At 50.2% G+C, this 27,968-nt stretch overlaps 1 protein-coding gene across 1 annotated transcript; it reads right to left on the bottom strand.

Annotated features, from left to right (window-relative positions):
* Positions 1-27,402, bottom strand: LOC142021194 (histidine--tRNA ligase, cytoplasmic). Its single transcript, XM_075009738.1, has 13 exons — positions 27,271-27,402; positions 26,609-26,698; positions 22,963-23,082; positions 22,497-22,592; positions 21,308-21,433; positions 20,844-20,951; positions 15,846-15,944; positions 10,765-10,858; positions 10,286-10,413; positions 9,956-10,198; positions 8,730-8,846; positions 1,420-1,566; positions 1-565 (listed from the first exon to the last, which is right to left on the bottom strand). The coding sequence occupies exons 1-13, from the start codon at positions 27,361-27,363 to the stop codon at positions 506-508; spliced, it is 1,521 nt and encodes a 506-aa protein (XP_074865839.1). The 5' UTR covers positions 27,364-27,402; the 3' UTR covers positions 1-505.
* Positions 27,403-27,968: the final 566 nt, after the last annotated feature.

The following is a 27,968-nucleotide window of genomic DNA, read 5'->3' as shown; positions in this document are numbered from 1 at the left end:
CAGAGGAGATGGGTGTGAGGCTGTGAGAAGGTTTATTAAGCTTGCTTAGAATGTTTTACACTTTGAGACAAGGTCTTTTTCCTCCAGGCAGAAACGTGACCCTGTGAAGAACATTTATTCAAACAAAAAGGAACATGCAGCCGTGGCCAAGATCCTCAGTGTCTGCCAATCGCTCAGGGCACCCCAGCTCTGCCTGGTAATAGTAATTATAGTGATTATAGACATACGGCTGGCATTCTCCAGGGTGGCTCTGGAAATGTCCCCTCCAGCACTCGTTGGCTGTGCCCAGGAGCACAGTGTTCTTTAAAAGGCAAAGCAGCATCTCTGCTAAAGGAATTTCATGATAAAATAATACAGCTTCAAAGACCCTGCATCCCTGTCAACATGCCACAAGCGAAGAAGCCAAAAAGTTTGGTATTGAGAGGGGAAATCTCCACCAGCCTTCTCTTTCCGCAGTATCTGCTGACATCCAGGAACTCAGCAGCTGTGGTTGGCTTAAAGTGCTCTAGTGCTGGCATGTTCGCCTCTTGATTTCCTCAATGAGGTTCTCCCGACGAACATCAACCTGCAAAACAAAGCAAAAATAAATGAATAGAACCATTCCCCTCCTGTAATCCAGCCACGCATGGCCCTGTCTGACAAAGTGGCAACAAGCCGCCTTCCCACAGAGCAAGTTAAAGTCCTTCAGAACCTTGAATTTTGGAAGCGATATTTCCACACACAACCTGCTCTGCAAAGCAACTTACCTATGTAAGAGGCTCTTCCAGCTTGATCTGTATCTAGCACAGGGTTGAATCTCAACAGTTTTAGAACTCCTTTCTTTATGACATCCTTAAGAATCCCACCATCCATCTTCTGATGCAAAGAAACAACTCTTATCACCCCATCCTCCACCACTTTCACAGGCTCTCCGTACCTGTCAGGGGCCTGTTCCAAGTTGCCCTTCTTGCTCCTGACCCAGCCCTTGGCAGACTTGCGCCAGCCTATATGTGCTAAATGTCACCAATTGACAGACCTTCTCTTCGCTCCCTGTCCTCATCCAGCATCCACCTCCTTTCCATCCACCCTTCAACTCACCCCGCTCTACCTCCCACATCAGTGTATCTCACTGACTCTTCAGGTCAGATGACTGTACCTTTGATTTCTTCTGCTATGAACTCTAAGGCCTCCTGAGATGCAGCATGCGAGGAAGTCCCCACATTAACACAGCTACATTATAGCCACTGCTGGGGTACAGGGAGAGATGTAGCAATGGTTCCCAACAATCATTTGCATGGCTGATCGATTACGGATGCTTCAGTCTTTCTACCTGCATCCATTCCCACATACTGGGTTGGCTCTGCTCCATTTAGTCTTTGGTCAGGCAGACCCTGTTTATTTCTACCTCCAGCCCATCACTCAGCAGCGAGGTATCCTCACCTCTTCCCTGGTGGCTACGACTCGCAGCTTGACAACTCCATCCTTCAGCTCCTGCTCTCCTATGATGGCAACGAGAGGGATTCCCGTGTCTTCACAGTACTGCAGCTGGTTTAGCAGCTTAGGGTTCTTCTTGTATAGCATCTCTGCCTAGAGGGGACCCACAGCAGAACCACACATTCAACACCTGCAGATTTCTCCTGGCACTCACCTGCCATTGCTGTGTTTTAATTTCCCCACCTGGTTTGCATTTGAGCTAACAGGACCAGATTTCTTAGTCACCCAGCAGGGACAGGGCTCTCCCTTGTAAAGGGCAACCTGCTTAGAATGCTTCCAAGGCTTCAGCAGCTTACCTAGCATGTCATGGGCACAGGAGGGGCTCTTTTTCTATGCGCTGCTTTGCTGAAGCCTGGGGAGACCCTCCTACCAGTGCCAACGGTGGCTCTGGCAGCTAAGGCTAAAGAGCAAAAGATGGAATATTCCCCAGGTAGGCAAGTCAAGGCAGCAGGGGAGTGGCACATCATGAATCACACAGCTGTTTGTCTTAACTCCACTGGCGCCCGAGGGCAGGCGATGCACGCCATGCTAGAGTGCCTAAGAGGAAGTTAGTGATAGTCCCAATTTGGAAACCGAGCTGGAGCCGAGCAAGAAGGATCCTTAGTTAAAGATTCCTAGTGCGGCACAGTCCAGTGAAAGCAGGAAGTATGGAAAGCGACAGTGACCTGGTCCGTAACAGGTGTTACTCGAGACGTGTTGCTCATGTCCAAGTTGGGTGTGCGCAGGTGCATGCTCACTTGCTGGAAACTTTTGCCCTAGCCAGGAGCCATAGGGTCAGTGTGGCGCCCCCTGTAGAGGCGTTGATACAGCAACCAATATATGCACCCCCGAGCTGCGCCCTCAGTCCGCTCCTTCTTGCCGGCTACTCTGACAGCGGGAGGGTTTTGGAATGGACATGAGCAGCACATCTCGAAGAACACCAGTTACAGAACAGATAACTGTCTTTCTTCTTCGAGTGATTGCTCATGTCCATTCCAAGCTGGGTGAATACAAGTCAGTGCCTAGGAGGCGAGGTCAGAGCCCCAAATGGACTCCAGGACAGCCCTGCCCACCGCAATGTCTTCCCGTGCGTGCTCCGTCAAAGCATAATGTGCTGTAAACGTATGAACTGAGGACCAGGTGGCCGCCCTACAGATGTCCTGGATAGGCATCTGCACCAAATACGCCACAAACAACGACTGTGCTCTTGTGGAGTGTGCCCCAACAGGCAGGGGAGGAACCCCTGTGAGCTTGTAACACTCCTTGATGCACGTCACCATCCAGGAGGAAATCTGCTGGGAGGAGACCAGCAGGCCCTTCGTCCTATCAGCAACTGCCACAAGAGTTGCTGCGTTTTTCTAAAGGGCCTACTCCTATCCATACAGAAGGCCAGCGCCCTTCTAACATCCAAGGTATGCAAACATTGCTCCCTCAGGAAGGGATGGGGCTTTGGGTAAAATACCGTTAGGGAAATGTCTTGGTTAGCATGAAGCGCGGAGACCACCTCAGGTAAAACCATGGGGTGAGGTCTCAGCCTAACCTGATTCTTGTGAAACACTGTAGAAGGGAACAGAAATGTAGCACCTTAAAGGCTAACAAAATGATTTATTCGGTGATGAGGTTTCATGGGACAGACCCGCTTCTTCAGTACTGACATATGTTAAGCACAGACAACCAAAAAGAAAAAAAATTGCAATAAAAACCTCACAAATCAAATAGGATAGAAGGAAGGGGGTGAGAGGTGGCGGGAAGCTAACTGTCCTGTCTGAGATAATTACGAGCATCAAAGGAAGGGAAGCAGTCCTTGTAACGCATGAGGTAGTTGACGTCTCTGTTCATACCGTGTGTTAAGGTGTTCAATTTGAATATGTACTCTAACTCAGAAGTCTCACACACTAATCTGTTAAATTCTCTCTGTTGCCACACGCACGTTCTCCCATCTTTAACAGAATGGCCCACTCCATTAAAGTGTTCACTGACCGGCTTGTGTGTATTGAGTTTCTTGATGTCTGCTCTGAGTCCATTTATTCTTTGATGCAGGTTCTGCACAGTCTGTCCAATGTACACAGTGTCAAGGCATTGTTGGCACATAATAGCATATATAACGTTGCTGGAAGTGCACGAGAACGTGCCTTTGTAACTAAGATGGCTAGGTCCAGTGATGGTATCCCCAGAATAAACGTGGACAAAGTTGGCAGCAGGGTTTGTTACAAGGAAGAGCTCCAGGATTCATATTACTGTGGTGTAGCCTGTGGTTGCTAGTGAGAATCTCAGGCTAGGAGGCTATCTCTAGGAAAGGACAGGCCTGTCACCTACAGCCTTCTGGAGTGTAGCATCCTGATTCACAATAGGTTGTAGATTTTTAATGATGCATTGCAGGGTTTGAGATGGGGGCTATAGGTGATGACAAGTGGTGTTCTGTTGTTGATCTTCATGGGTCTATCTTGAAATAGCTGCTTTCTGGGTATTCATCTGGCCCTGTCAATTTGTTTTTTTAACTTCTCCTAATGAAGAAACCAGCTACTTCATCCAAACTGAAAACCTTTTCCACTTAGCCAAATAAGTCACCCTTGTGGAGGGTTTTCTCCTATTTAACAATACTTCCTTTATGGGGTCCAGACAGGCCAGCTCCTGGTCCCTCAGCCATGGAGCATCCATGCTGTGAGGTGCAGCTACTGGAGATTGGGATGCTGTAGTCTCCCCTCTTGCTGCGTCAGCAGGTCCAGCTGGATTGGCAACGTCGTCAGCTGCAGGACGGTCGAATGCCAGTGCTGACGGGCCCATGCTGGTGCCACCAAGATGATCAATGCCCCTTCTGAGCGAATCTTGAGGACCCTGTGAATTAGCTGAATCGAAGGGAACGCATAAATCAGCCTGCCTGACCAGAGGACATGGAAGGCGTCTGCCCAGGACCTTGGGCTCCGATTGCAGTAGGAGCAAAACATCCCGCATTTCGTGTTGAGGTTGGAAGCAAACAGGTCCACCTGGGGACACCCCCACTTCTGGGAAGCAGAATGCACGACTTCTGGGCAGAGAGAGAGAGAACACTCGTGATCCACAAAAGGCCTCCTGAGCTGGTCTGCACGTGAATTGTGCACACCTGGCAGGTAAAGGGCCTGCAGCACGATGTGCTGTTTGCAGAAACCCCAGAGCGTCATGGTCTTGTGACACGGGGGAGGAGCGCGCACCCCCGTTTGTTGATATAGTACGTTGCTGTCGTGTTGTCCGTACTGACTGACACGCAATGCCCTGTCAGATTGCCCTTCACAATCACGCGCGCGAGTCTGAGGGCCCCAAGCTACCTCACATTTATGTGGAACCGAAGGTCTGACACGCTCCAAACAGCCTGGGTTCGCAGCTGACCCAGGCGCACTCCCCACCCAGTCTGAAGCGTCTATTATGAGGGAAAGCGAGGGCTGCTGAGGGACCAAGGGGACTCCTGTGAGGATGACCCCCTCCTCTGACCGCCAGTGCATAGCTGACAAAGTCTGTGTTGGCACTGTAACCACGAAGTCTAAACTGTGTCTTGCAGGGCGATACACCGATGACAGCCATACCTTAACCTGGCATGCCGTACTACGAAGTGCAAGCCGCCATGTGATCCAGCAAACACAGGCAGCACCTGGCTGTCGTGGTGGGAACTGGCAGAATGTCTCCAATGATGGTCCCCAAGGACCTGAACCTGTCATCCGGCAGGAATGCCCTGGAACACCTGGCGTCCAGTCGTGCCCACACAAACTCTATTGACTGAGACGGGACCAACACCGACTTTACCACGTTGATCAAGCGACCAAAGTTTACCAAGGTTTGACAGATCAACTGTACATGCTGAACCACCTGCTCCCTGGAACAACCCTTGACTAGCCAGTCGCCCAGGTACGCGACAGCTGCACGCCTTGCCTACGTAGGTGCACTGCTGCAACCGCCATGCACTTGGTGAAGACCCTTTGGGCCACAGACAGACCAAAAGGCAGGACTGTGAACTGATAATGGTTCCCATCTGCCGTGAACCTGGAAAACCTCCTGTGAGGAGGGTAGATTGAAATATGCATCGTGTAAATTGAGAACTGTGAACCAATCCCCCTGGCTCCAGCATTGGAAGAATGAGACCCAGGAATATTGTATAAAATTTTATATTTTTCACAAACTGATTGAGACCTCTTAGGTCCAGGATGGGTCTGAAGCCCCCCTTTGGTTTCAGAATTAGGAAATACCGGGAATAAAGCCACTGTCCCCTGAACCTGAGAGGAACTTCTTCTATGGCCCCAGAGCCCAGGAGGGATTGCAATTCCTGCTGTAACAGGATCTCGTGAGAGGGGTTTCCTGAAGAGGGACAAGAAAGGGGGGTATGAAGAGAACCGAATAGCGTATCCCCTCTCTACTGCACGCTGGACCCGCTGGTCTGTGGTGATGCTGCATCACATATGGTAAAAGGGGGATAGGCAAAACAAAAAAAGTGGGGATGCTGGAGTGGATGAGATCGACTTGACGTTCCTGACAGGCCCAAAGAGCAGAGGGTGGCCCTAGAGTCTTTCAGACTATGCAGTCTTTTATCCGTCTTATCTGAAAATAGGGTAGGGCCATCAAGGGGGAGGTCCTGGATCATCTGCTGGACCTCATGAGTCAGGCCGGAAACCTGCAACTGAGACCCCCTGTGCATTGCCACTCTGGAGGCCATAACCCTCATGAGAGCAGGGCCGCCCTTGAAATTAGTTTGTTCTCCACGGCTGTGAAGTCCTGCTTGGCTTCGGGTGGCACCATCTCAGAGAACCTAGATAGGGCACTGACTGTTTTATAAGCGTACCTGCTAACCAGAGCCTGCTGGTCAACAATTCTTAATTGCAACCCACCCATTGAATAGACCTTCCTCCCACAGAGGTCTGAGCATTTAGATTCTCTATTTTTCGAGGAGGGACCCTGGAACACTTGGCGCTCTCTATGGTTACTATTGTCCACTACCAGGGAATCAGGTGGGGGTGCGTGAAAAAGTGTTCATTGCCCTGGGACAGGACAAAATACTGTCTCTCATTCCTATGGGCTGTAGGAAGGGTGGAAGCAGGGGTGTGCCAAACCAATTTTAGCTATAGTGGTAATTGTTTTGATTGCAGGCATAGCCACCCTGGTGGGGCCTGTGGAGGACAAAACGTCCCACAGAGGGTCCACTTCATCCTGGACTTCCTCCAGTTGGACCCCAAATTTTGGGCCATTCTCCTAAGGAGCTGTTGAAAAGCCCTGCCATCCTCCAGTACAGGTGAGGCCGATAAGCCCACCACTGCCTCATCCAGGGAAGAGGAAGATGATAGCCCTTGAGTCTCCATTTGGAGGGGAAGGACAGCAGTGACCTGTTCTTGCACTTGGACCCCCATGGAAATTATGGGCAAATGGGGGGGACCGTAGGTGGAGCCGGCATCGGCACCGGCTGGCCAGAAAACCCCGCTACAGGTAGCACAAACAGTACCATTACTGCTCCCGGCACACGAGCTGCAGGTCCAGTCCTGCTGCAATGGCATCAATAACGGTGCCGAGGTCGAAACCAACGAAGTAGACGCAGGCGGCTCCACGATGACAGCTGCTTCCTGTCTTTGTTCTGGTGGTGGGGCGCCCAGTGATGCTGACAGTGCCGAGCGTGGGTTCGGTGGGGCCCCCGGCACTGTTAAAGGCACTCCAACAGCCTGGCCCTGCGCCTCATGAAATGCCCACAGGGTCCAGAAGGGCCACCGCTAAGTCGCCTGCGAAGCTGGCAGCCAACCCGTATCAGAGCGACAACTAAGGTGCCTGCAATGGCTACAGTGCAAACTTCTCAAGCTCTTGCTCCATCCGCGCTCTTGAGTAAAAGGAGTCTGATGCCAATTCAGAAGCTGATGACCACAGCAGGGCCATCGGAGTCAGCACCGATGTCATGCATGCTGGTGCCAGAGTATAGGGCACCTGAAATTGGCCCACAGTCTGCCGGGTTGGCACTGGAGCACTTGGCACCGAATAGTGTCAGTCCCAGCATCGATGTGAGCGCAAGGGTTGGCGCTGGTGACATGTCCATGAGCCCCGACTGTTCCCTTTCAGTGCTGTGGTGCCTGTCCTCCACAGACGGAAAAGGACCCAGCACCACTATCTGCACAAGCCCTTGTGCCGCTTGAAATGCCTCTGGCATTGAGGGCAAGTCCAGCGCCTGCAGGCTCCCACTCCACACCGGCTTCAACGGACGCGCCTCCTGCCCTTCAGCAGTATGTGCCAGAGCCTTAACCTTGTGGCTGCCCCACTGACTTTGGCGAGCGATGCCTCTCGTGCCTCCTCCTCTTCATCAGCACTGGAGATTGACTCCTATGGCACCGAGAAGGCGACGGTGCCTGCACCTGCTCTCGGTGCCAGGAGTCCTTAGGTAGCACTGTGGTTGATGGCGCTGGTGCACTTTGCACGGAGGAGGCTCCATTCTCTGCTCCTGCTGGAGACTTGAGGCTTCAGAGCCGCTTCCATTAAGAGGCCTTTATGGCATTGGGCCCTGTCTTTCCATGTTCTGGGCTTAAAGGCCTTTCAAATAGGACAGCGATCATACAAGTGTCCTTCCCCCAAGCAAATCCAGCAGGACGAATGGGGGGTCACTTTTGAGTAAGCCTGGGGAGCCCAGCATTCCCCAGCACCGAGGAGGATGGAAAGCCCCACCTCAGCTATTAGCTAAAACACTAAGACTAACCATCAAATACTAAATTAAATTATTTACACTTCAAGAACTATTTACACTACAATAGGAAAGCCGGCAGTGCGGAGTGAAGGAACTCAGCAGGGGTGGGTGGATGGGTGTGTCGGGCGGTGCATATATCAGTCACCATATTGGCGCCACTCCAGGGGGTGCTGCACCGACCCTATGGCTACCGGCTAGGGCAAAAAGCTTCCGGCGACTGGGCGTGTGCCCACACACACCCAATCTCAATGGACATGAGCAATCGCTGGAAGAACCACCACCTGCTGCCAGCACGTACTGACCTCCTGTACTGCTTTCCTTAAATGGGTGGCAATCCCTCTTGCCAGGGACTGGCAGCTCTGGTCCCTCCTTGTGCAGAGCAGAGATGGCAAGGCTGGATAGAGGAGGACAGGCAGAAAGGAAGGCAGGGCTTGCAGCTCATGTGGCATGTCTCCCCAGTGTCTGTCTCTCTTCCCCTATTCTGGGGTTAGGGGAACAGGAACGGGAGGATGGCTTTAGCGCATGCCCAGTACTGGGAATGGAAGGGCTGGAATCAAGCAGTTGCTCCCTCACTCACACTTTGCCCACTGCCAAACCATACCTTGATCCCAGAATCCCATAGCTCAGAGATGAGCTTCAGTCTCTCTTCCAGGAGTTTCTTCTGTGCAGATGCTACAAGCACCTGTGTCTCTGTGGTCCGGATCTTTTCCTCTGAGGCCTGGGTGCAGGGACAGAGCCTTGTGAGAGTTGTCAGCAACACATGGAAACAACCAGCGGTTCATGAGCTGAGACACTCCTCACCCACTCCCCGTGACCCTTCTGGTCAGGAACCACCTGCAACTTCACATCCTGCACATTATCAAGATGGAGGCCTGGGGAGCCAGTAACTTAGACAGTGGAAGAACAAGCCAGCAGCAAAAATACAGTGGGTGAGTCCCTGGGAACCCCAAGGAGTGAAATTCCCAGCATCCTACATTTATTTCCTTAGGGATCTGACCTGGTTTCAAAAGCAGTTTGTAGCTTTCCCTGCTCCAGTGCCATGGGGCTGGAATTTCCACTGGAGACGAGCAATGTCATGGCAGCTTCCCCCCAGCGTAACGGACGTGATCTCACTGACTTTGCCTGACAGAAACCCGTCCCCAGCTCCGCAGCAGTAGGAGGAAAGGTGGGACCCAGACTGAGCCAGGTACCGCTAAGCAAGCAGTGCCAAGCTCCAAAGAACACCCACCCCTCCTGCCCCACCAGAGGCCAGGAGCTTCACCATCTTTATGTTCTTCCTGCCAGTTACACATAGTGGCATTTCCTGGCCCTAATTTGTCTGAAAGAGGCCACTTGTAAAGCTCAGGGGAAGCACTGGCCTTGTGCCCCATGGTGGGGAGGCAGAGGTGGCCTAAAATATTTTGTTTTCTTAACATGAAAAAAATCAGACCTTGTCTGGTCTGTATTTGCTGAGACACACTATGGCTAACTGGACAGCTAGGGTCATGAAACCACGAGGCACATAAACATGAGCAACAAAGCAGGGAAGGGATTTACTGTCAGGTTGCTTTAGACTGGGTGGTGTGCCCTGTTATGTGGCGGAGCCCCTTTAAGAACAGGCATTTGAACATGGGCGACGGAAGGGTCAGGTGCTTCCCATTAGGGTGAAGGCACTCAGAGGAGGAGGGAAGCTACAGGAAGCAGGTTGGCTCCTATGGTAAGGAACTCCCAGGCTGATGGTCCTTTGGATGACTGGGGAAGAGCCCTACTTTGCCAGCAGGGGAGAAGTGCAGGTGCCAGCATGTCCCACTGGGATCAAAGGGGAAGGAGGTGTCAGGGGACACTCACATCCACTTTCTGCTCCATGATGGAGAAGATCCGCTCGATCCCGATGCTGACTCCCACACATGGCACCTTCCGCCCTTTGGGGTCGAACATCCCCACCAACCCGTCGTAGCGGCCGCCTCCAGCCACACTGCCCACGCTGACCGGCTCCTCCTTGTGGGCGTTCTGAGGCTGGAGCAGGATGGCCTCGTAGATTACCCCAGTGTAATAATCCAGACCCCGCGCCAGGCTCACGTCGAAGGAGATCTGCAGGACAGGAGGGGAGGAATCCCATTACCAGGCACAACAATGGGGCCCTGGGTTGCGCAGCCAAGTACCCCTCCCCCCACTCACCTTCTCCACAATGCCAAAGAGGGTCAGGTACTCAAACAGCAGCTTCATGTCTCCCAGCCCCTCCCGGGCAAGCTTGTTCTGGGCCAGCTTCGGGTCCTGGAGCAGCTGCTCAATCAGACCCAGCCCACCTGTAGAAATGAGACACACCTGAAATATGATGGAGGGAGACATGGTGTGGCCCAGCTCCTATGGATTCACTCCACACAGCCTGGCTCGCAGCTGCCTGTTTGTTCCTCCAGCCTCCTGCAGCTTTCTCTCCCTCCCAGGGAACACGAACTGAATCCTACCTGGGATACTCAGGCAACAAATCTTATCAGCCTGGGAAAGAGCAACCAAGCCTCTGGGGAGCCTTCGCCCCTCCCTACGTAGAGACAAGAAAGCTGGAGTAGCTGCTGGGAAGATGAAATGACCCCTGGCCTCTCAGCTGACATGGGAGCAGCTGGACAGGGACCCAGGTCTCGCGGCTCCACAGAACTCACCATGCAGTTGAACGTATTCCCCGATGCGATCTGCAGCCTCTGGCGAGAGCTCCTTCTCTCCAACCATCTCGCTCCTCACGTCCTCCCAGGTTGCCTGGGGAGGGGGAGAGGAGAATGTTAATCCCAGCTCCCCAGGCAGAACCAAACCGCCCCACGGCACCAAGGTCTGCATGTATTTATCTCCCCTCATTTAACAGAAGGGAAAATGAGGCACATAGCGTTTAAGTAGCTTTTCCTAAAGTCACAGCTAGAGTCAGCTTCGGAGCTGAGACTGACAGGATACCTAAGCTCCTGGCCTCGGGATCGCACCGCCACAAAGGGAGAGACAGCAATTGGCTACTTACGTTAGAGACTCAGTTAGCTCTGGAATAGTGATACAGGGCGTCAACATTTACAAATGAACAACAGTCAAATACAAAACAGGCCATTCCACACGCTGCTCTTACCTACTATACTTCCTGGGAATGGTACCTTAAAGAGCATATTGAAGGAGTGTATCCAATATACACTAATCACTTATCTATGCATCCCCTCAGGCCATTGATACTCTGACAAGGTACTCCTTACCCTGCCTTAAAATCAGCTTGTAAATCCACCCCAGGGCAGCAGCTCTAGTGAAATTCATCAAGCAAGAAAAGACCAAAGCTACCAGAGGACTCAGGGGTGACAGCAAACATCATCAGTTTGGTTTTGTTCCCAGGCCCGGGTCACAGCAGTAAAAATATCTGAGCCCACCCAGGACCTGTCCACACTACAGCTCCTGCTGTGGGACTAGTCAGGAATTGCAGGGTTAGGAATGGTCAGTGCACAAACGGGCTCCCAGGTCATGCCTACACTAAGAAAAAAGAGACAGAGAGAGACCTGTGTTAGTCTGCAGTCTATCAAAACAAAAAAGCAGTCACATCTGACAAAGTGGGTCTGTCCCACGAAAGCTCATCACCTAATAAAATTATTTTGTGTTAGTCTTTAAAGTGCTACTGGACTGCTTTTTTACTAAGAAAAAAAAGATGGTGTTTTTACAGGGAGATCACTAACGCTGTAAAATCCTCCTGTAGATCAGGCAAAATGACCAGCTATTTTGAGGTAAAGTTACACCTTGCCCCGACTAAGACAATTTACAAGGTGTCAGTCTCACTGTAAAACCACACCTCCTTTTTCCCCTAGCGCACCTGAGGTCTGGGTATGCAGCCAGCAACCTGAAGTAGCTCAGGTCTTGTCTCCACTTAAAAACGATACTGTCCTAGCTACACTGCTCGAGGCTGTGAAAAGCGTGGTCACCTCAGTTACAGAGCTAGGTTGACCTAACCCTACATGTAAATGCAACTAAGTTGACAGAAGAATTCTTCCGTCAACCTTGCCACTGTCTCCAAGAGCTCGATTAACTGTAGCCATGTTCCACTGAAGCAGAAAGTACGTATGCTACAGCGCCAGAGCTACACTGCTGTACTGTAAACACACCACAGAGAGAGAAACTTCAGCAGGCACTGCAGGGTTAATGCTGACCACAAAACTCTAGCACTAACTCCTGCATCACTGAGCACTCACACTGCAAGTGCCCAGCTAGCAGCCCATTGCCAGCGTGGTCAGAATCCCTGAAAGAGGACTCTGCAGGAAGATGAATTCAGGGGTTAAGTCCATTCCAGAGCAGCGGTTTTCAAACTGAGGAACACATCTCTCTAGCCCAGGGACTCCCAACCTATGGGTCAGGACCCAAACGTGGGTTCGAAGCTGCATGTGGCTCTTCAGAAGCCATCTGCAGCACCTTAATGCTACCACATCCAGCTGCTCTCTCTATCAATAGAGAAGCAATTACGCATTACAAAGACCTTTGATATTTGTAGCCAACCTAGGCAAGCCACTTAATAGACTTTTGCAGTAAGTAGTTTATGCCCCAACCCCTGCCATTCACCCTTATTCTGTTCTATGGAGCCGATTTGTCAGTTTTCCTGCTTTGTTTATCTCCCCCAGCCCGCCCCACAACTTGTGTGACCCCCCCCAACCCCTCCAGCCCTCAGTATGACCCACCCAGCCCAAGTGTGAACCCCAGCCCCTGAGTATGGACCCTCCATCCCGAGTGTGATGCCCCCAACCCTCCTAGCCCGTGAATGTGATCCCCCAGCCCCCCAACCCTCCTAGCCCGTGAATGTGATCCCCCAGCCCGAGTGACTTCCCCGCCCCTCCAGCTTCTGAGTGACCCTCTCAGCCCCCCCAACCAAGTGTGACACCCCAGCCTGTGAATATGATCCCCCAGCCCCTGAGTGTGGGATTTAAGATAGGGGAGAGCAATTTGGGGCTGAGGGTCTTTCCCCCACCACACCTCAGATCAACTATAATTAACTACGATGAAAGTGTTTTTATTATTTATGTATTTCCCCTTTTCCGATGAAATAGCTGCTATGAATATATAAACATGAGGGGCACAATTTTATATTCTTACCTCAGGCACAAAATTAGCTAGTTATGGCCCTGCTCCCCGCCTTGCCCTTTTTGAATTGCCTTGAGTCATCAAGTCTTCCTAAATTGTCAAAATGGGTCCCTGTCTAGAAAAGTTGGTTCCCAAAATTCCTCTGAATTGGTAAATGGGCCAGCAAGTTTCCAAGTGTCCTACTGACATCCTTTCTTACTCCATGTGGGGATGCACATCCCCAGTAATGCTAAGTCTTGTGTCTACTGTGTGCTTTTAGGGATGGGCCCCTGTATACAAATCTCTCACTTTTAATGCTTTGGAACATCCAAAAATAACTGAAGTACAGCTGACAATTCAGCTGCAAGGATGGCTCTGTGCTGTGAGCGGAGGCCAGAGTAAGGCAGGGATATTATAGGCCCTGGCACAGGGTCCCTGCTCCTGCAGTCAGGTGAGCACATCAGAATCTCAGCTTTCGTAAAAGAGTTTCTAGCTCTTATACAGTACAGCCTTAGTTACAAACTGACCAGTCAAACACAGACCTCATCTAAAATCAAAAGTAGGCAACCAGCCAGCAGCAGAGACCAGCCGCTCTGCAAAAAAGGAAATACAGTACTAAATGTTGTTAAACTACTGGAAAAGAAAAAGGGGGAAATCAGCATTCGTCCCTCTTCACAGTAAAATTTCAAAGCTGTATTAAGTCAGTGCTTGGTTGTCACCTTTTGAATGAATGATAATGTTTTGTTTAGTTGTTTGAACAGCTCAGAGTAAGGAACCACCTTCATTCTCAAGGTGTTCACAAACCTTAGGTTCTATTGTTGTTGCAAAGGAAAGCTCAAAACACAACATAACACTGGCGTAACATGAGCAGCTATATCTGTCTGAGACTGCAGAGTCTGAAGCAGTTGCTCCTAGAGGAGGTAACTGTCTATGCATCTCAGCTGCCTGTTAAAGTCCAGACCCAGTGCATGGCGTAAGGGGCGGCTAACCACACCCCAGCACAGGATGGTGGGCATGGGAAGAGAAGACTACTGTGAGTGCCCTCCACCCTCCCAAGTAACTGCATCTCAGCTGCCAGGTTAAGAGCAGGGAAAGTTCCCAGCTCTCATCCCTGTCCCTCAGGGCGAGTGCTGGGCTCCCACTGGTGCTCTGTGGGAGGAGAGGGAAGACGGAGACCCTGTGCTCGTGTGCACACCTCTCTGGGAGAGGAGAGGTCCCCCACCCTCAGGGCTTCAAGTGTGCGTGGGACAGCAACAGAAGCTCCTGTGCTGTAGTGTTGGTAGCGGCCTAGATTGTTTTACTCTGGCTCCTTACCAGAGGTCTGGTTTCTCACTCCAACTGTTTATAATGTTCCTTCAAGGTTTCCCCCTTCAGTTAGCAAAGAGCAGCGAAGCCAGTTAACCGCCTAACTCCAGCTTTGTAAAATCTACCCGTGAATTAGTCAAGACTCTCTTCAGCTGGGTAGCCAGCTGTAAAAACTGCCTAGAGAAGCAGCTCAGGGCCAGCCCACCTTTTGACCTCATTCATCTCCACAAACCCAAGTGGAGGTGAGAATTGCTCTCATTGTTTCCCCTGGAGTCACAGTGCTTGGCTGTTATCTTTAATTTTGGCTGCAACAGAGAGTTGCACCATTACAGCTCATCCATATTAGTCAGCCTGGTTGGCAGAAGACTGTGCACCACAAGAACATGCAAATCCCTACACCCGATGGGTATTGGTCCAGTGCTCTCAGCTTCTTCAGCTGGTCTCTGTTTTCCCTGTACTTTGGAACACACAGATGGTTTCTGCTGTTACCTCGCCTCCCTAAGCGCCCAGAGCTCAGCTCCTTTCTCCCTGCCAGGACACAAGGATGGTAGGGCAGGGGAGGCTTTGAAGTGACCGGTCTGCATATGACCAGACTCCTACAGACATTACAGCCAGCAATGCCCAGCCTCCACAGACTGTGTGTCTCCTGCTTTGATGCTGGCCGGAGCATTGTTGAGCTGTACAGCACTTGCTCAGGAGGTGATATTGACAGAGCCATTGACAGGACAATGCTTCTACATCCTAATCACTTGTTAATTCACCTGCCAAAACTCAGGCTCAGTCACCTGAAGTGTGGCTGGCCAGCAGGAGCCTGGCTCTTCTGTACCTTCCTGCAGCAGCCTGCCATTATGTCAGATAACAGGCACGGTTCCAGCTATCCAACCCATCTGGGCTGGAGAACAGCAAGGTTGTAATGAGGCCCCAGCACAGCAGTGAATGCTGCTGTCCCACTGAATTAGAAAAAAAGCTTTTGTGTGTTCTGATGAAGCATGGATGCCAGATGGCTGCCAAGAGAGAAGTCCCTGCCCCAGACACATGGCTCTTCACTACTCCAGGTTAATAACCAGCAGCTCCTCCTTCAAGTCTTGTCACAGGGAATTAAGAGATCTGCAGATTCCCGTGATGATTTGCACTTGAAAGCTATTTGCTCTGGAGCCACTGGTGGTGGTAATGGAAATAGAGTTTAGTGGAGACCTAGTTACACCACCTAAGTTCTAAACACTCAAAGCCCAACACACTAGGAGAGGAAGAGAAATAGCTCGGCATGTACAAGCATTCGCCAAACAGATTCCACTGCCCTTCATCTACCTGAGCTGACTGGGAGGGCTGTGAAACCAGCAACACCACAGAAAGAGAAAACATCAGCTCTTACCTTGTCTAGTTTGTCCACACTGGAGCAAATAGTTCGGAACTTGCTGTCCGGTACCCCACAAACTGCAAACATCCCATCTAAGATTCGCCGGTCATTGACCTGGAGGGAAGCAGAGTCACTAAATAGGAACTCAGTGGAAATAACACCAATTCCAACAGACTCTTCACTATTCTATGACTTTGCGGGTAGAGACAAGGGGCTGGCTGCCATCACATCTCACCTCAACAGCCTCTGCTACCACCACTTCAGCTCCCACAATCCCAGGAGCTTTGCTGCTCCGGCTGCAAAACGGGACAAGACAGACCAGATGACAATTTAGCTGAACTTTCAAAAGGCCTCTGACAAAGGGCCGTATAGGAAACTATTCAGGAAATGAGAGTCACAGATGAGAAATAAAATCCTGTCATGGAATAGAAACTGAGCAGGGAAGAAAGAGGAGGAGGAAATGTTCAGCACGGCAAAGGTTAACAGCACATGCCCCAAGTTTCTGTACGAGGACAAGCATGTACCGAAACACAACAAGCAGCAAGGTCAAAAAATATGAAGATGACTGTTGTTACTGTTCACCAAGTCTGAGGAATTTCTGAGACACCTGCGAAGGCAGGTGTGTGGGCAGCACAACAGCAGACGACATATGCCAGGTGATGCACAGCAAAGGAAATCATCTGAACTACTCAGACATACTACTGGGTTTCTGACTAACTGCCAACACTCAGAGGGGAAAAAACTGAGTATCAGTGAAAACCTATGTACAACAGTGTCCAATAATGAAAAGAGACAAAAGGAAGGGGACAGGAAATACTTCAAACAGCACAATTCATTGAATACCTAAATGACGCCCTCACCTGGGATAGCAATGACAGTTCTGCTCAACCTCTCTCAAAAGAATAAAAGCACAAAGAGGGGATAAGGGAAGAAGGAACAGACTCAAAGCCTGGGACGTCTACCAGATGGGAAGAGACCCGAATGTTTGGAATGACAAGCTAAAAGAAAGATTAACTCATGGACAAAAAGTTGCATTAACACAGAGCTAAAATTGCTCAGTGGTCTTGCAAAACGTCAATTCCAGCAAAACGCAAGACTTCAGAAATGAAGCAGGGAATCCTTCTTTCAGCCCCCCTGCAGCTGGCAATAGGCCCTTGGAATTAGCTGCATGTATTTCAGCTGCTCTAACAGTGACAAGTGTTTGCTACATTGCATGGTGGTGGATTAGCTAGAGCAGACTGGAGAGCCATGATAGCTTCCTTTCTCAATCTCAGGGCTGTGGTGGGGGTGGAGGGGGTCCCATTAGCGGTGTGTATGTGCCCGTTCCCTGACCTGCTTGTGTGATCAAAGGAAAGAGGTGCATGAGTATCTTGGGAGAAATTCCTCATTTCAGTATTACAATGCATGAATAGTAGGGATCTCCTTGCCACAGGCACTGTCAGCAGTGAGATGAGTGTTGTCTATGGGTCTAATGAAGGGTAAGAGAAGGTATAGTAGAAAGTCCTAGTGTTAGATGGCATCATGTGCCTGAGGGCAAAGGGGGGGGTATAAAACCAAACAGCCTTTGTGCTCTTCCTGAGGAGCTGAGTGGGGCGCAGGTACTGGCAGCTCACTTTCAGTACAATGCAAAGGCAGAGTGCATGTATGAGTTATGGGCACTTGGGACTATTGGCACTATGGCACACTTGCTCCAAGAAGGCAAAGAAATGGTTGTGTGGGTGTGTACCACACCACGCTATTGCATGGTTTGCACAAGTTTGAACTTGGCTGAACACGAGTGGTCACTGGGCAATCATAGCTCTCTTTTAACCAAATTTCTTGTCAGTGAATTTCCTGGTTTTTTGTTTAAAACAGAAAAAAATGTTGGTAGAAGTCAGACGTAGAAGTTCATTATGGGGCAGTCGTAATTATCATGTGCATTTGCAGCAGAGACGCTACTGTGGCCATGTAATAAGAATACTTAGCTCTCACGTAATACTTTTCCTCAGATCCCAAAGCACTTTACCAAGAAAGAAAACAGCCTAATTATTATGGGGAAATTGAGGAACAGAGCAATGCTGTGACTTGTCCAAAGTCTCTGAGCTTGCGGCAGCACCAAATAGCAGCCCTGGTTTACTCTGTCCATAATTCTAACCACTAGACCACTTGTTGGCTGGCATTCCTGTGTCCTCCTGCCATGAACTTTGTGAGACTTTGGAATAGTCAGGTATGTGCCTAACTGAAATGCTGTTCTCCGTTTTACTCCCTTAAAAGTACAGTGGATTCTATGCACTAGCTGGGGTAGATATACAGCATTAGGGACCTCTGTGTCGGGATAAGAGCCCTGGAATGATCCCTAGATCAGTGCAACAAAAAATCCTGGAAGAATCTCTCAATTTTGAGAAAACCTGGGTGTTTATAAGGAGAGGAATAAGGGGGGAGGAGTTGCATCTCCAGAATCTTTTGCTCAACTGATCCCAAATTTGGATCAATATCTCTACTACATGTCTTTATGAGACACACCAAATGTCAAGGCACATCCAAGCAACTATGTTGACTTTAGAGCACATAGTTATCATTTAAGCAAGACACCAGTTCTGTATTTAAGAGTACATGCCAGAGGACTAATCTTTAGTGAAGGGTAGAGAGGAAGTAAACTCCAGAACCCTGCAAATCTGTGGATATCCACATTATATCCACACGTGGATAAATGTAAAGTAATGGACATTGGAAAAAATAACCCCAACTATACCTAGAGCATGATGGGGGCTAATTTAGCTTTAACTCATCAGGAGAGAGATCTTGGAGTCACTGTGGATAGTTCCCTGAAAACATCCATGCAGAGGCAGTCAAAAAAGCAAACAGGATGTTAGGAATCCTTAGAAAAGGGATCGAGAATAAGATGGAGAATATGTTACTGCCCTTATATAAAACCATGATACGCCCACATCTTGAATACTGCATACAGATGTGATGGTCTCATCTCAAAGATATATTAGCATGAAAAAAGGTCCAAAAAAAGGGCAACTAAACTGATGAATGGGTCCATATGATGACAGATTAAAGAGACTCTTCAGCTAGAAAAGAAGAGATTAAGGGGAGATACGACAGGTATATAACATTATGAGTGGTGTGCAGAAAGCGAACAAGGAAAAATGATTTACTTGTTCTCATAATATGAAAACTAGAGGACACAAAATGAAATTAATGGGCAGCAGGTTTAAAACAAATAAAAGGAAGTTCTCCACACAGTGCACAGTCAACCTGTGGAACTCCTTGCCAGAGGAGGCTGTGAAGATTAGAACTATAACAGGTTTAAAAAAGAGCTCGATAAATTCATGGAGGTTAGGTCCACTAATGGCTATTAGCCAGGATGGGTAAGGAATGGTGTCCCTACCCTCTGTTTGTCAGAAGCTGGAGATGGATGGCAGGAGAGAGATTGCTTGATCGATAGGGGCACCTGGTATTGGCCACTGTCAGCAGGCAGGATACTGGGCTGCAATGACCTTTGGTCTGAGCCAGTATGGGCGTTCTTATGACAGTGTAGATATCCAGGGCTCATTTTTGCAGCTACCAATGTGGGTGTGGATACAAATTTTGTATCCATGAAGGGCTCTAGTAAACTGGGCAATTCTAGTCACTTTCTCTCAGAATACAAAACAGCATGACATCCAATTACACCAAAAACTCAAGGGCTTTTTAAATAGCACAATGCATAATTAACCTGGGGAACTTGCCACCACGGGATGCAACTGAGGTGAACAGTTAAAAAAGCAATCAGGTACTCATCTGGAGACTGGACACATGTTCAGTTACACAAGTGAGGGAACAAGTTTTTAGAGGATTCTACATTTTCCTTCATTGGGGCAAAAATCAATCACTGACTGATGAAGGTCTCGGCAAGCAGCTTTCCCTGTGGGCAGGTTATTCCATAATTGTCCATCCTGGGGATTCTTGACCCTGCCCCAGAAGCACCAGCTATTGCCACTGCCAGAGAAGATACTGGATTAGATGGGCCTTAGGTCAAATCTCCCCTGCCTAACAGTTCCCCAGGAGTAGTTTAACAACACAGATAGCTCCCATCAAAACCAGATATTCCCCTAGCCAGGACCGGCTCCCACCCTTTCAGCTGATCCACAGAGCCCAGCAATGTCGTGCCAAGTCTACAACCTCAGAGGGGACCAGGGCTGCTTCCAAGATTCTCCCCACATCACTACTCTCACTGCTGTCTCTGGGGCATCCAGTCCCTTTCTAGCACCCTAGCTCCCTCTGATTTCTACAGGTAGCACTGTCTCCTCTTTGTTCAAGGTGGACCAGGAGTGGCGGTGCCTGCCCAGCAGTGCATGCTGCATACTGCCACACATGGCCTGAGGGCTGGTCTCTTGTTGTGCACCTGGGGCTCAGCCCTGGGACACTCCCTGGAGGAGGTGACAGATTGTAAAAAGGGAGCAGGGATAAAGGTCATCAGCAGAAGGCCTAACAGGTGGAAGCGTGGAGCTTGCAGATTCAAGGGGCACCAACCAGGACACCACCAGGAGCATCAGAAGCCCTGGAGAAGACGACAAATACTACAGGAGCCCTTGTGTTCAGCACTGGGTGCCAAACAGTTCCATTTCCCTGCTGCCTGAGTTGGGTTTGAGAGCTGCTCTGACTCCAGCCAAGCAGACAAGTTCTACACTTCTGAAGCAAAGCACATGAGACACATAACAGACATAAGGTACAAAGCCCCTCATTACAACAGGCAGAGAAGCTGGGTGATCCTGTCCACCCCAGAACTCTCTTGTGAAGAGCAGAATGAGATGATGGCTGCTGGGTGACAGCCTGTGTCAAACCTGGTGGTTTCTCTACTACAGACAGTGCACACAGAGGAGAGGGCACAGAAACCAAGGGTTCAGGGTCAAGCTACACTGTGTATTACGAAGGGAGTAGGGGCTGCTGGGCTGAGACCCTGAACAAGAAGGAAGCAAGGAGAATGCTCTCTACTCTACATCACCAACCACAGACACTGGCACCACCACTGGACTCTGGTTTTACCTTAATGAGGAAGTCTCCAATCTGCAGCCCGCTCAGGATCTCATGCACGATCTTCAGACACTCAGCGTCAGGAATCATGGGGTCAAACTGGCCAGCAATATCAAAATCCTGGGGCACAAGCAAAGGCAGTGAGAATCTGACAGTGTAAACCCACTGGTGGGGAGCCCAGCAGCAACCAGGGTCCCCAGACATACAGCACCTCACCCCAGACACACAGAGTTCTCTTCCTCCCTGCCCACTTCCTTGTGCTTTGAGGTAGGGGTCTTAAAACAGTGAACTGGTTAATCGACAGCACTTAACTGCTTTAAGAGTACTCAAAGATCTCATGCTTACTAGTTAACATCCTTACTTTGAGGGGAGCCCCTGCTGCCGTGATACATATACGTTCACCTTGAGTAAGTACACGGGGAACCCTGGCCCCTCACCCCCACAGCTCGGAGAAGGCTCTGGCTGCCGGTACTCACACACTGGTAGAACTCCCTGTAGCGGCCTCTTGTCATGGCTGGGTTATCCCGTCTGTAGACTTTGGCGATGTGGTAGCGCTTAATGTTGGTCACTTTATTCATCGCCAAGTACCGTGCAAAGGGCACCTGAGCATAAAGGGTTAAGGGTGGAATGTAAAATAACTCTCCTGGCTTGGAAGGCCCACCCTTCTGACGGGGTGAGGTGTGGACAGGGTGACCCAACTTGTGCGTATTATAGAAAAGCGTATTATGCCTTATTTCTGTGTGTGTTTAACCAGCCCAGTTAGCATTCTGCAGGCAACTGATAGGGCATACAATGAAGTCTGTTAACTTCTCCCCTATTTATCCAGGCATAATGGGGCACACACCCTTCCCCAGAAGCAAGAGATAAGAGGCACTCAAGGGACACTCCTGCTCATCACTTCAGTCACTGAAGCCAAAGGGAAGAAAAGAAGACAGCCCTGCAGCAGCTACTAGTATCTGACCTTCTGCTTCACAAAGGCACCAGAGTTTCGTTAACCACCATAAGAGCTGGGTAAGACCAATGGTCTGTTTAGACTAGGACCTCTGGCTTTCAACAGCAGCCACCAGCACATGCGTCAAAGGGCATTATCAGAACAGCGTGATTCATCAGATGATCCATCACCTATTGTCAGTCCCAGCTTCTGGCAAGCAGAGCTTAGGGGTACTCAAAGTACAGACTGGAGTCCCTGTCTGTCTTGGGCAATAAGTACTGATGGATCTATCCTCTGTGAACTAAACCTAATTCTTTTCTAACCCAGATAACACTATCCCTGGTAACAAGTTCCACAGGTTGCTTGTATAAAGAATTTCTGCCTTGTGTTTGTTTCAGACTTGCTGCCTTTTCATTTCAAGGGCTAAATCCTGATACTTGTGTTGCGTGAAGGGATGAAAAGCAGTTAAAACAGCCGAGGACAGTGAGTTGCAGCATGTCTGGCACAGGCAGGAATAGAACTAAAGTCTCTCCTTCCAGGCCTGTGCTTGTCACACTGGGCTCTGCTGCATGACTGCCACGCCACTAAGGACCTGGAACCAAAGACCCAGGCACAGACTGCCCTTCCCATTTCCCTCCTGAGGCCTCAGCATGAGAGTGCTCATCAGTGAGCATACTGTGCAGGATGAAGTGGCTGAGGTCAGCATGCCAGAAGCAGGGACAGTGGCAGGATACAGTCAGGTCATAGCGAAGGGACAGCAGCTCTCCTCCCTGGTCTTTCAGGTCGTAGATGAGTTTTGAATCCTCCCCATACTTCCCTGTCAGAGTTTCCTAGATGGAACAGAGAGGTAACACATCAGGTGAGACGGGACTAAACCTAGAAGCATAAAGCTGTAACAAGCACAAAGCTGTAACAAGAGGTTCAATGAGGAAGTAAGATGTCACGTGTCCAGAGTAGTCTAATCTGGCTCCCATCACAGCTTTGCTAGAGATGGTTCTCACTTCCATGGAAGCTGCTCACACTGAGGTCTTAATCACAGAGCCTGTCCTTCAGGTTCCGACTAATGCAGCTACCCTACCTTCAAATACACCCAAAGGTTTCAAAGAGCAGCTTCAGGCCTGGGGATCATGTCTCACTCAGGGAGCAGCACCTTCAGCAGCACAGCCACCCACTTCCAGATGTCACTGCACAGCCCCTCACCTTTAGCTCAAACACAGGGGTGTCGATGACCTCAGCTCCATGGCGCTTGAAGGTGCTGATAATGATGTCAAAGACTTTCTCCCGGATGGCCATCTGCTTCGGATTGTAGTCCCGGGTGCCCTGAGAACCCAGATCAAAGGGAAGTGAGTAAGGATGAAAGCAGAGAAGAATGTCATGGCGGGGGTCTTCCCTTGCTTTCTGAGAACTGGCTTATGAATATGAATTCAAACAAGCTTTATGAAAAAACATCCATGTAACATATTGATTTTAAAGTTGCAGTCTGCTGAATCTGTATATTATGGTTTGGGCAACTATCATTCCTGTATGTGAAGTTAGAATCATGAAGTGTGAATCTGTTTAGAATTTTAAACGTGCTAATGAGGGTCATTACAGATTCTCCAGAAACATCTCTAAATGCAGATGAAAGCCATAAAAGATGTTTAGAATAACGGTTTAGAGTAAGAATTTGCACAAAACAAGTTTTTAGTATATTAGAATTAGCTGGGTTTTTTATTTTAACTTTGTAACTTCCTCTGACCTGTTTTCATTTGCCACAACTTAAATCCTACATTGTATATTGAATAAAAATACCTCTATTTACTATTAAGCCCAGTGTAAATAATTGTTACCTGGAGGGCAGGGGAGCAACCACCATGCATGTTTTCCTTTCATTGATAAAGGGAAAAAGACCTCATAAGCTTTCTCTGGGTAAAACTTTTACACAAATTTAGACAGATTTACTTGGAGTTTTGGTCCCTTGTTGGTTTCTTGAGTACTGAACCCTCCAAGAGGTGAACTGGTTCAGGATCTGTATTGCTCTGCAAGGGGGCAGTTACCTCAATTCTGTGCCTTGGCTGGGGAGACCAGAGCTTGTAGCTCAGCTGAACAGTGTGGCTGGGGGGAGGGGGTTGGCAGAGCAGGAAGGCAGGCATCTGTGGCTTGATAAGCACCCCAGAGACAACCCCCAGGGGATTTCTGTGCTCTAGCCCAGCACGCCATGATCTGAGCTAGTGGAATGATTCTGCCCAGATAAATGGGTACTCTGGGCATGGAAGCAGAAAGGAAGGAAGTGGTGGACTAGGTGTGTCTTGCATCTAAAACATTTACAAAGCCAGTAAGACAGGGATATACAACTGGGAACAGCATCAATACACGTTGTGAAAGGGAAGTAACCAAAAATAAAAGCTCCAGCTCAGACAAGAATGAGAGATCTTTGGGGTTGGGCAGGGGGGGAAAAGGGTTTTGTTTTTTGTTTTTTTGTCTGACAGGAAGAGAGAGATGTTTTAGCCTAAGCAGGGCTTAATGAATCCAGTAAATATTCAGGCCAGTATATGACGTGGGCATACAGATATGTTAGTAGAAAGGAAATGTTTAGTCAGACGTGATTAGGTTGCTGTTTATTTTGGGTTTGGTGCAGGACTTCTCAGGCTGGCTGATGTACCCCGACCTCCCTGTACACTGTAACTTCTAAACTGAATCGCAGGGAAGTGATTCTCTGTGCTTTAACTTACTTTTCTTCAGCTGCTCTGTAACACCTAGCAACCCAATATGCTTTATCACTTTATTTGTAAACTTTATCTTTTGTTTTGTTAATAAATCACTTTTTTGTTTGTTCAGAGGCAATGATTTGATTCCTGTGTCCTAGAGAATTGCCTGTGTATAGATATGCCTAAGACTGAAAGATCACCTATCAGATTGCATCTTTATTCTTCCTCAATGTTTTCAAGCTCTCTCGTAAGGGAGGGTTAAGAGCTTGGGGTTATTCCACAGGGAAACATCCCAAGTGTGTCCTCCTGCAGTTCAAAATGGGGTTCTCTCATTTGGGTGGTGGCAGCTACCTCCCAAGGTCAGGGAACCTGTGACTTGGGAAGCTTTTAAGCAAAAGCCTATACAAGCAAGAAATTTTTAAGGTCTCTGGAGGGCTCTGACCTTCTGCACTCAGAGTGGGAATCGGCCTTGAAAGCATCCTTTCACCCTGCCTGTTCTCCTTACTTTAGGATGGAGCTGGCTTTTGTAGTGGAAGTGAGGACTGAAGCCCACAGCTGAGATTAGTATTTCTTGTAAGTTGTGTGCTTGTGTGACCACTCCGGAGAGATTCAGATGACATCCAGCTGACTAGCAGAGCACTCACAGCTAGGTTTTTATTTCTGCTGGTGGCGCACATTTTCATATGCCTCAGTGGACATAGTCCAATTCATTCTGCACATGGATGGAAAAAAATCTACATGTGGATGGAAATGATTAGAGGGAACATTGGCTGCGACTGCCCTCAAAGAGCAATATTTTAAATTAAAAAATATCTAGCCTCTCTCCTGGGGAATAATTTTGAAGATGTAATTGAGGTACACCTTTTCACCAGAGTTACTTAGCACCTCTATGCCTTGAAGAGCACAGCTTGGTCACAGTCCTATCACAGCTGTTCTGGGCTGGCCTCTGGGTTCCCTTAATTTTGCAGAAGACCCCATCAGTTCACAGCTAAATGGGCACTGTTGCCAGGCTATCACTGACAGAGCTTGGATGGCCACAAGTGCCTTTTGAGGTAGATGCCTTCATCTGTCAGCTTCTTTGTTGAGCAACCAGTATGATCTCTGTTCGAAAAGGAACAGATCAAAACAGAGAAGCGGCATGGTCTAGAGCAGGGTTCAGCTCAGGGCTGAGACCCCAAATTGGGTTGCTAGAGTGTTTCAAAAGGTCACATGACAGCTCCTGTCCCATGGGGCTGGCTGAGCTCACTTCCTGCTCCAGGCACTGCAGCCTCTGGGGTCCTAGTGCCACTTCAGTTTGGCCCAGCCATCCTGACAGAAGTCCAGATAGGCCAAATGTGAGTGTGCAGCACTGTAACCCCATGAGCCACGGCACAACTCCACTCACACACATTTGGTCCAATGAGGGGGTGAGGCCAAACCTGAATGGTGGTGCAGTCCTGGAGGTTGCAATCTCCAGAGCAGAGGGCCAAGCCCAGCCAGCCCCACAGCACAGGAGATACAGGGATATGCTGCCACCCTCAGTACAGTTCCACCAGTGAATAGGTGCCCAGAGACTGCAAGTGATTTTACCAGCATGCCACACTCACAAAACAGTCAGACAACACAGTTTACACAGCTGGCAATCAGCTGGAGTCCTAAACTAACACACCCAATGATGCCACCACTTGAGGACATGTTTAATTCCACTAGAGGAAGAAGTTAGCTTTGCACTTTCAGTGCAACAAAGAGGGTCCAAATAGCGGATGTGGAGTTCCAGATGAACGTACTTAGCTGCAGGTTTCTCAGAAGGGCAAATATGCACTGGCAGAGCCTGCAGCAGCCGTAGGAAATGCAGCAAAAGCATGCTTTCCTGGGCCTCCTGCTCCTGTCCTGGCTGTCTACATGCCAGAGTCTCAGGCCTCCATGGCAGTTGGCTACCTTTGTCAGCACGCATGGAAACAACTGAGGCTAGAGCCTTTGAGATTGGAGCTTTGCAGTCCTGGACCCTGGCAACATACTGGCCCTGAGCCAGACTGTGCTGTAACTCTTTCCTCCAGGAAGATACATGTGAACCATGCACTGTCGGAGCCAAACCAGAGGACAAGGGGCTGGAAGAGAGGGCAGACTGTCACAACCTCAGAGCCCAGGGCAAGGAGGTTGTGGGGGATGGGAAGACTTACTTTTGGGGTCTTGAGAACAAACTTGTGTTTTCCCTCATCTGTGCCCAGCTGCGCCTTCAGCTCCAGCAGCTTCGCCACCTGCTCAGCCACCTGGGGACAGAGACCAGGCAGCAGGTGAACAGCATAATGTGGGGAGGCAGCTGGGCATCTGCCAGGCATCCCTCTGTCCTCTGCCTCGGAAACGCTCCCTGCCACTGCCTCATCCCTGTGGCTCAGCATCACGTATCCCCCTTCCCCTGTGCTGGCATCCCCACCCCAGCCCCTTCCCCTGCCCCGCCCCCACAGCCCAGGCATCGTCCCCCAGCCCTCCCCCCGTCTCTCACAGCCCCCTGCCCCCCCCGCCCGCCCGCCCAGGCATCGTCCCCCAGCCCTCCCCCCCGTCTCTCACAGCCCCCTGCCCCCCCGCCCGCCCAGGCATCGTCCCCCAGCCCTCCCCCCCGTCTCTCACAGCCCCCTGCCCCCCCAGGCATCGTCCCCCAGCCCTCCCCGCGTATCCCCCACAGCCCCGCCCCCACAGCCCAGGCATCCTCCCCCAGCCCTCCCCGCGTATCCCCCACAGCCCAGGCATCGTCCCCGCCGGCAGAGGCGCGCAGGGGCGGGGCTGGGAGGGGCGGCACAGCCCGGCCAGGGAGCCGCAGGGGCGCGCCGGGGCCCGGGCTTACCTCTGCTGGACTGGCCTTCTCCTGCTTCAGCCGCCGCACCGTGTCCGCCTGGAGCCGCAGCGCCTCGTCCAGCTCCACCACGTCGTCAGCCATGGTCACCTCAGCGCCCGGCCGCCGCACTCCTACCGGCTCCGGAACCCCCTGCACTGAGCGTGCGCGGGAGAAGAGAGCATGCGCGGTAGCAGCGTCCGGTGCCACTGCCCACACTTCGCCCTTGCCTGGGCAGCGTCACTGCCAGCACTGGGGCGGGGCGGGGCTACGCGCCTGGCCGCGTCACGGCTTCGGTCCAATGCTCCTTGATGGTCTCGAGCGGTAGTTGGCGTCTGCAGGGACGCGGGTTCAACTCCGCAGTGAGCCTGTACGGTGACTGTCCGTGGTGTCAGCTCAGCGCTGCTGCCTTCCCCGATCCTCCTTCCCCATGGTGCTGCTCTGGTGTGGGGCAGGCTCAAGAGTGCTGCAAAGCTCTCTAGCCCCATCTGCACTACAACCACCTTTCAAAAGAGATTCCTTCAGCTGCTCTGTCAAAAGAGCATGGCTATGGCCTGAAGAAGTGGGTCTGTCCCACCAAAGCTCACCTAATAAACCATTTTGTTCGTCTTTAAAGTGCTGCTTGACTGCTTTTTGTTTTGACAGTGTACAGACTAGTACAGCTCCCTCCGTTACCATTCTAAAGAGCATGTCCATGCAGGAAAAAGGAG

The sequence above is a fragment of the Carettochelys insculpta genome, chromosome 15 (assembly GCF_033958435.1).
Source record: "Carettochelys insculpta isolate YL-2023 chromosome 15, ASM3395843v1, whole genome shotgun sequence".
Lineage (NCBI taxonomy): Eukaryota > Metazoa > Chordata > Testudines > Carettochelyidae > Carettochelys > Carettochelys insculpta.
Note: the sequence above shows the minus strand (reverse complement) of the source record. Positions and strands in the feature narration are given on the sequence as shown.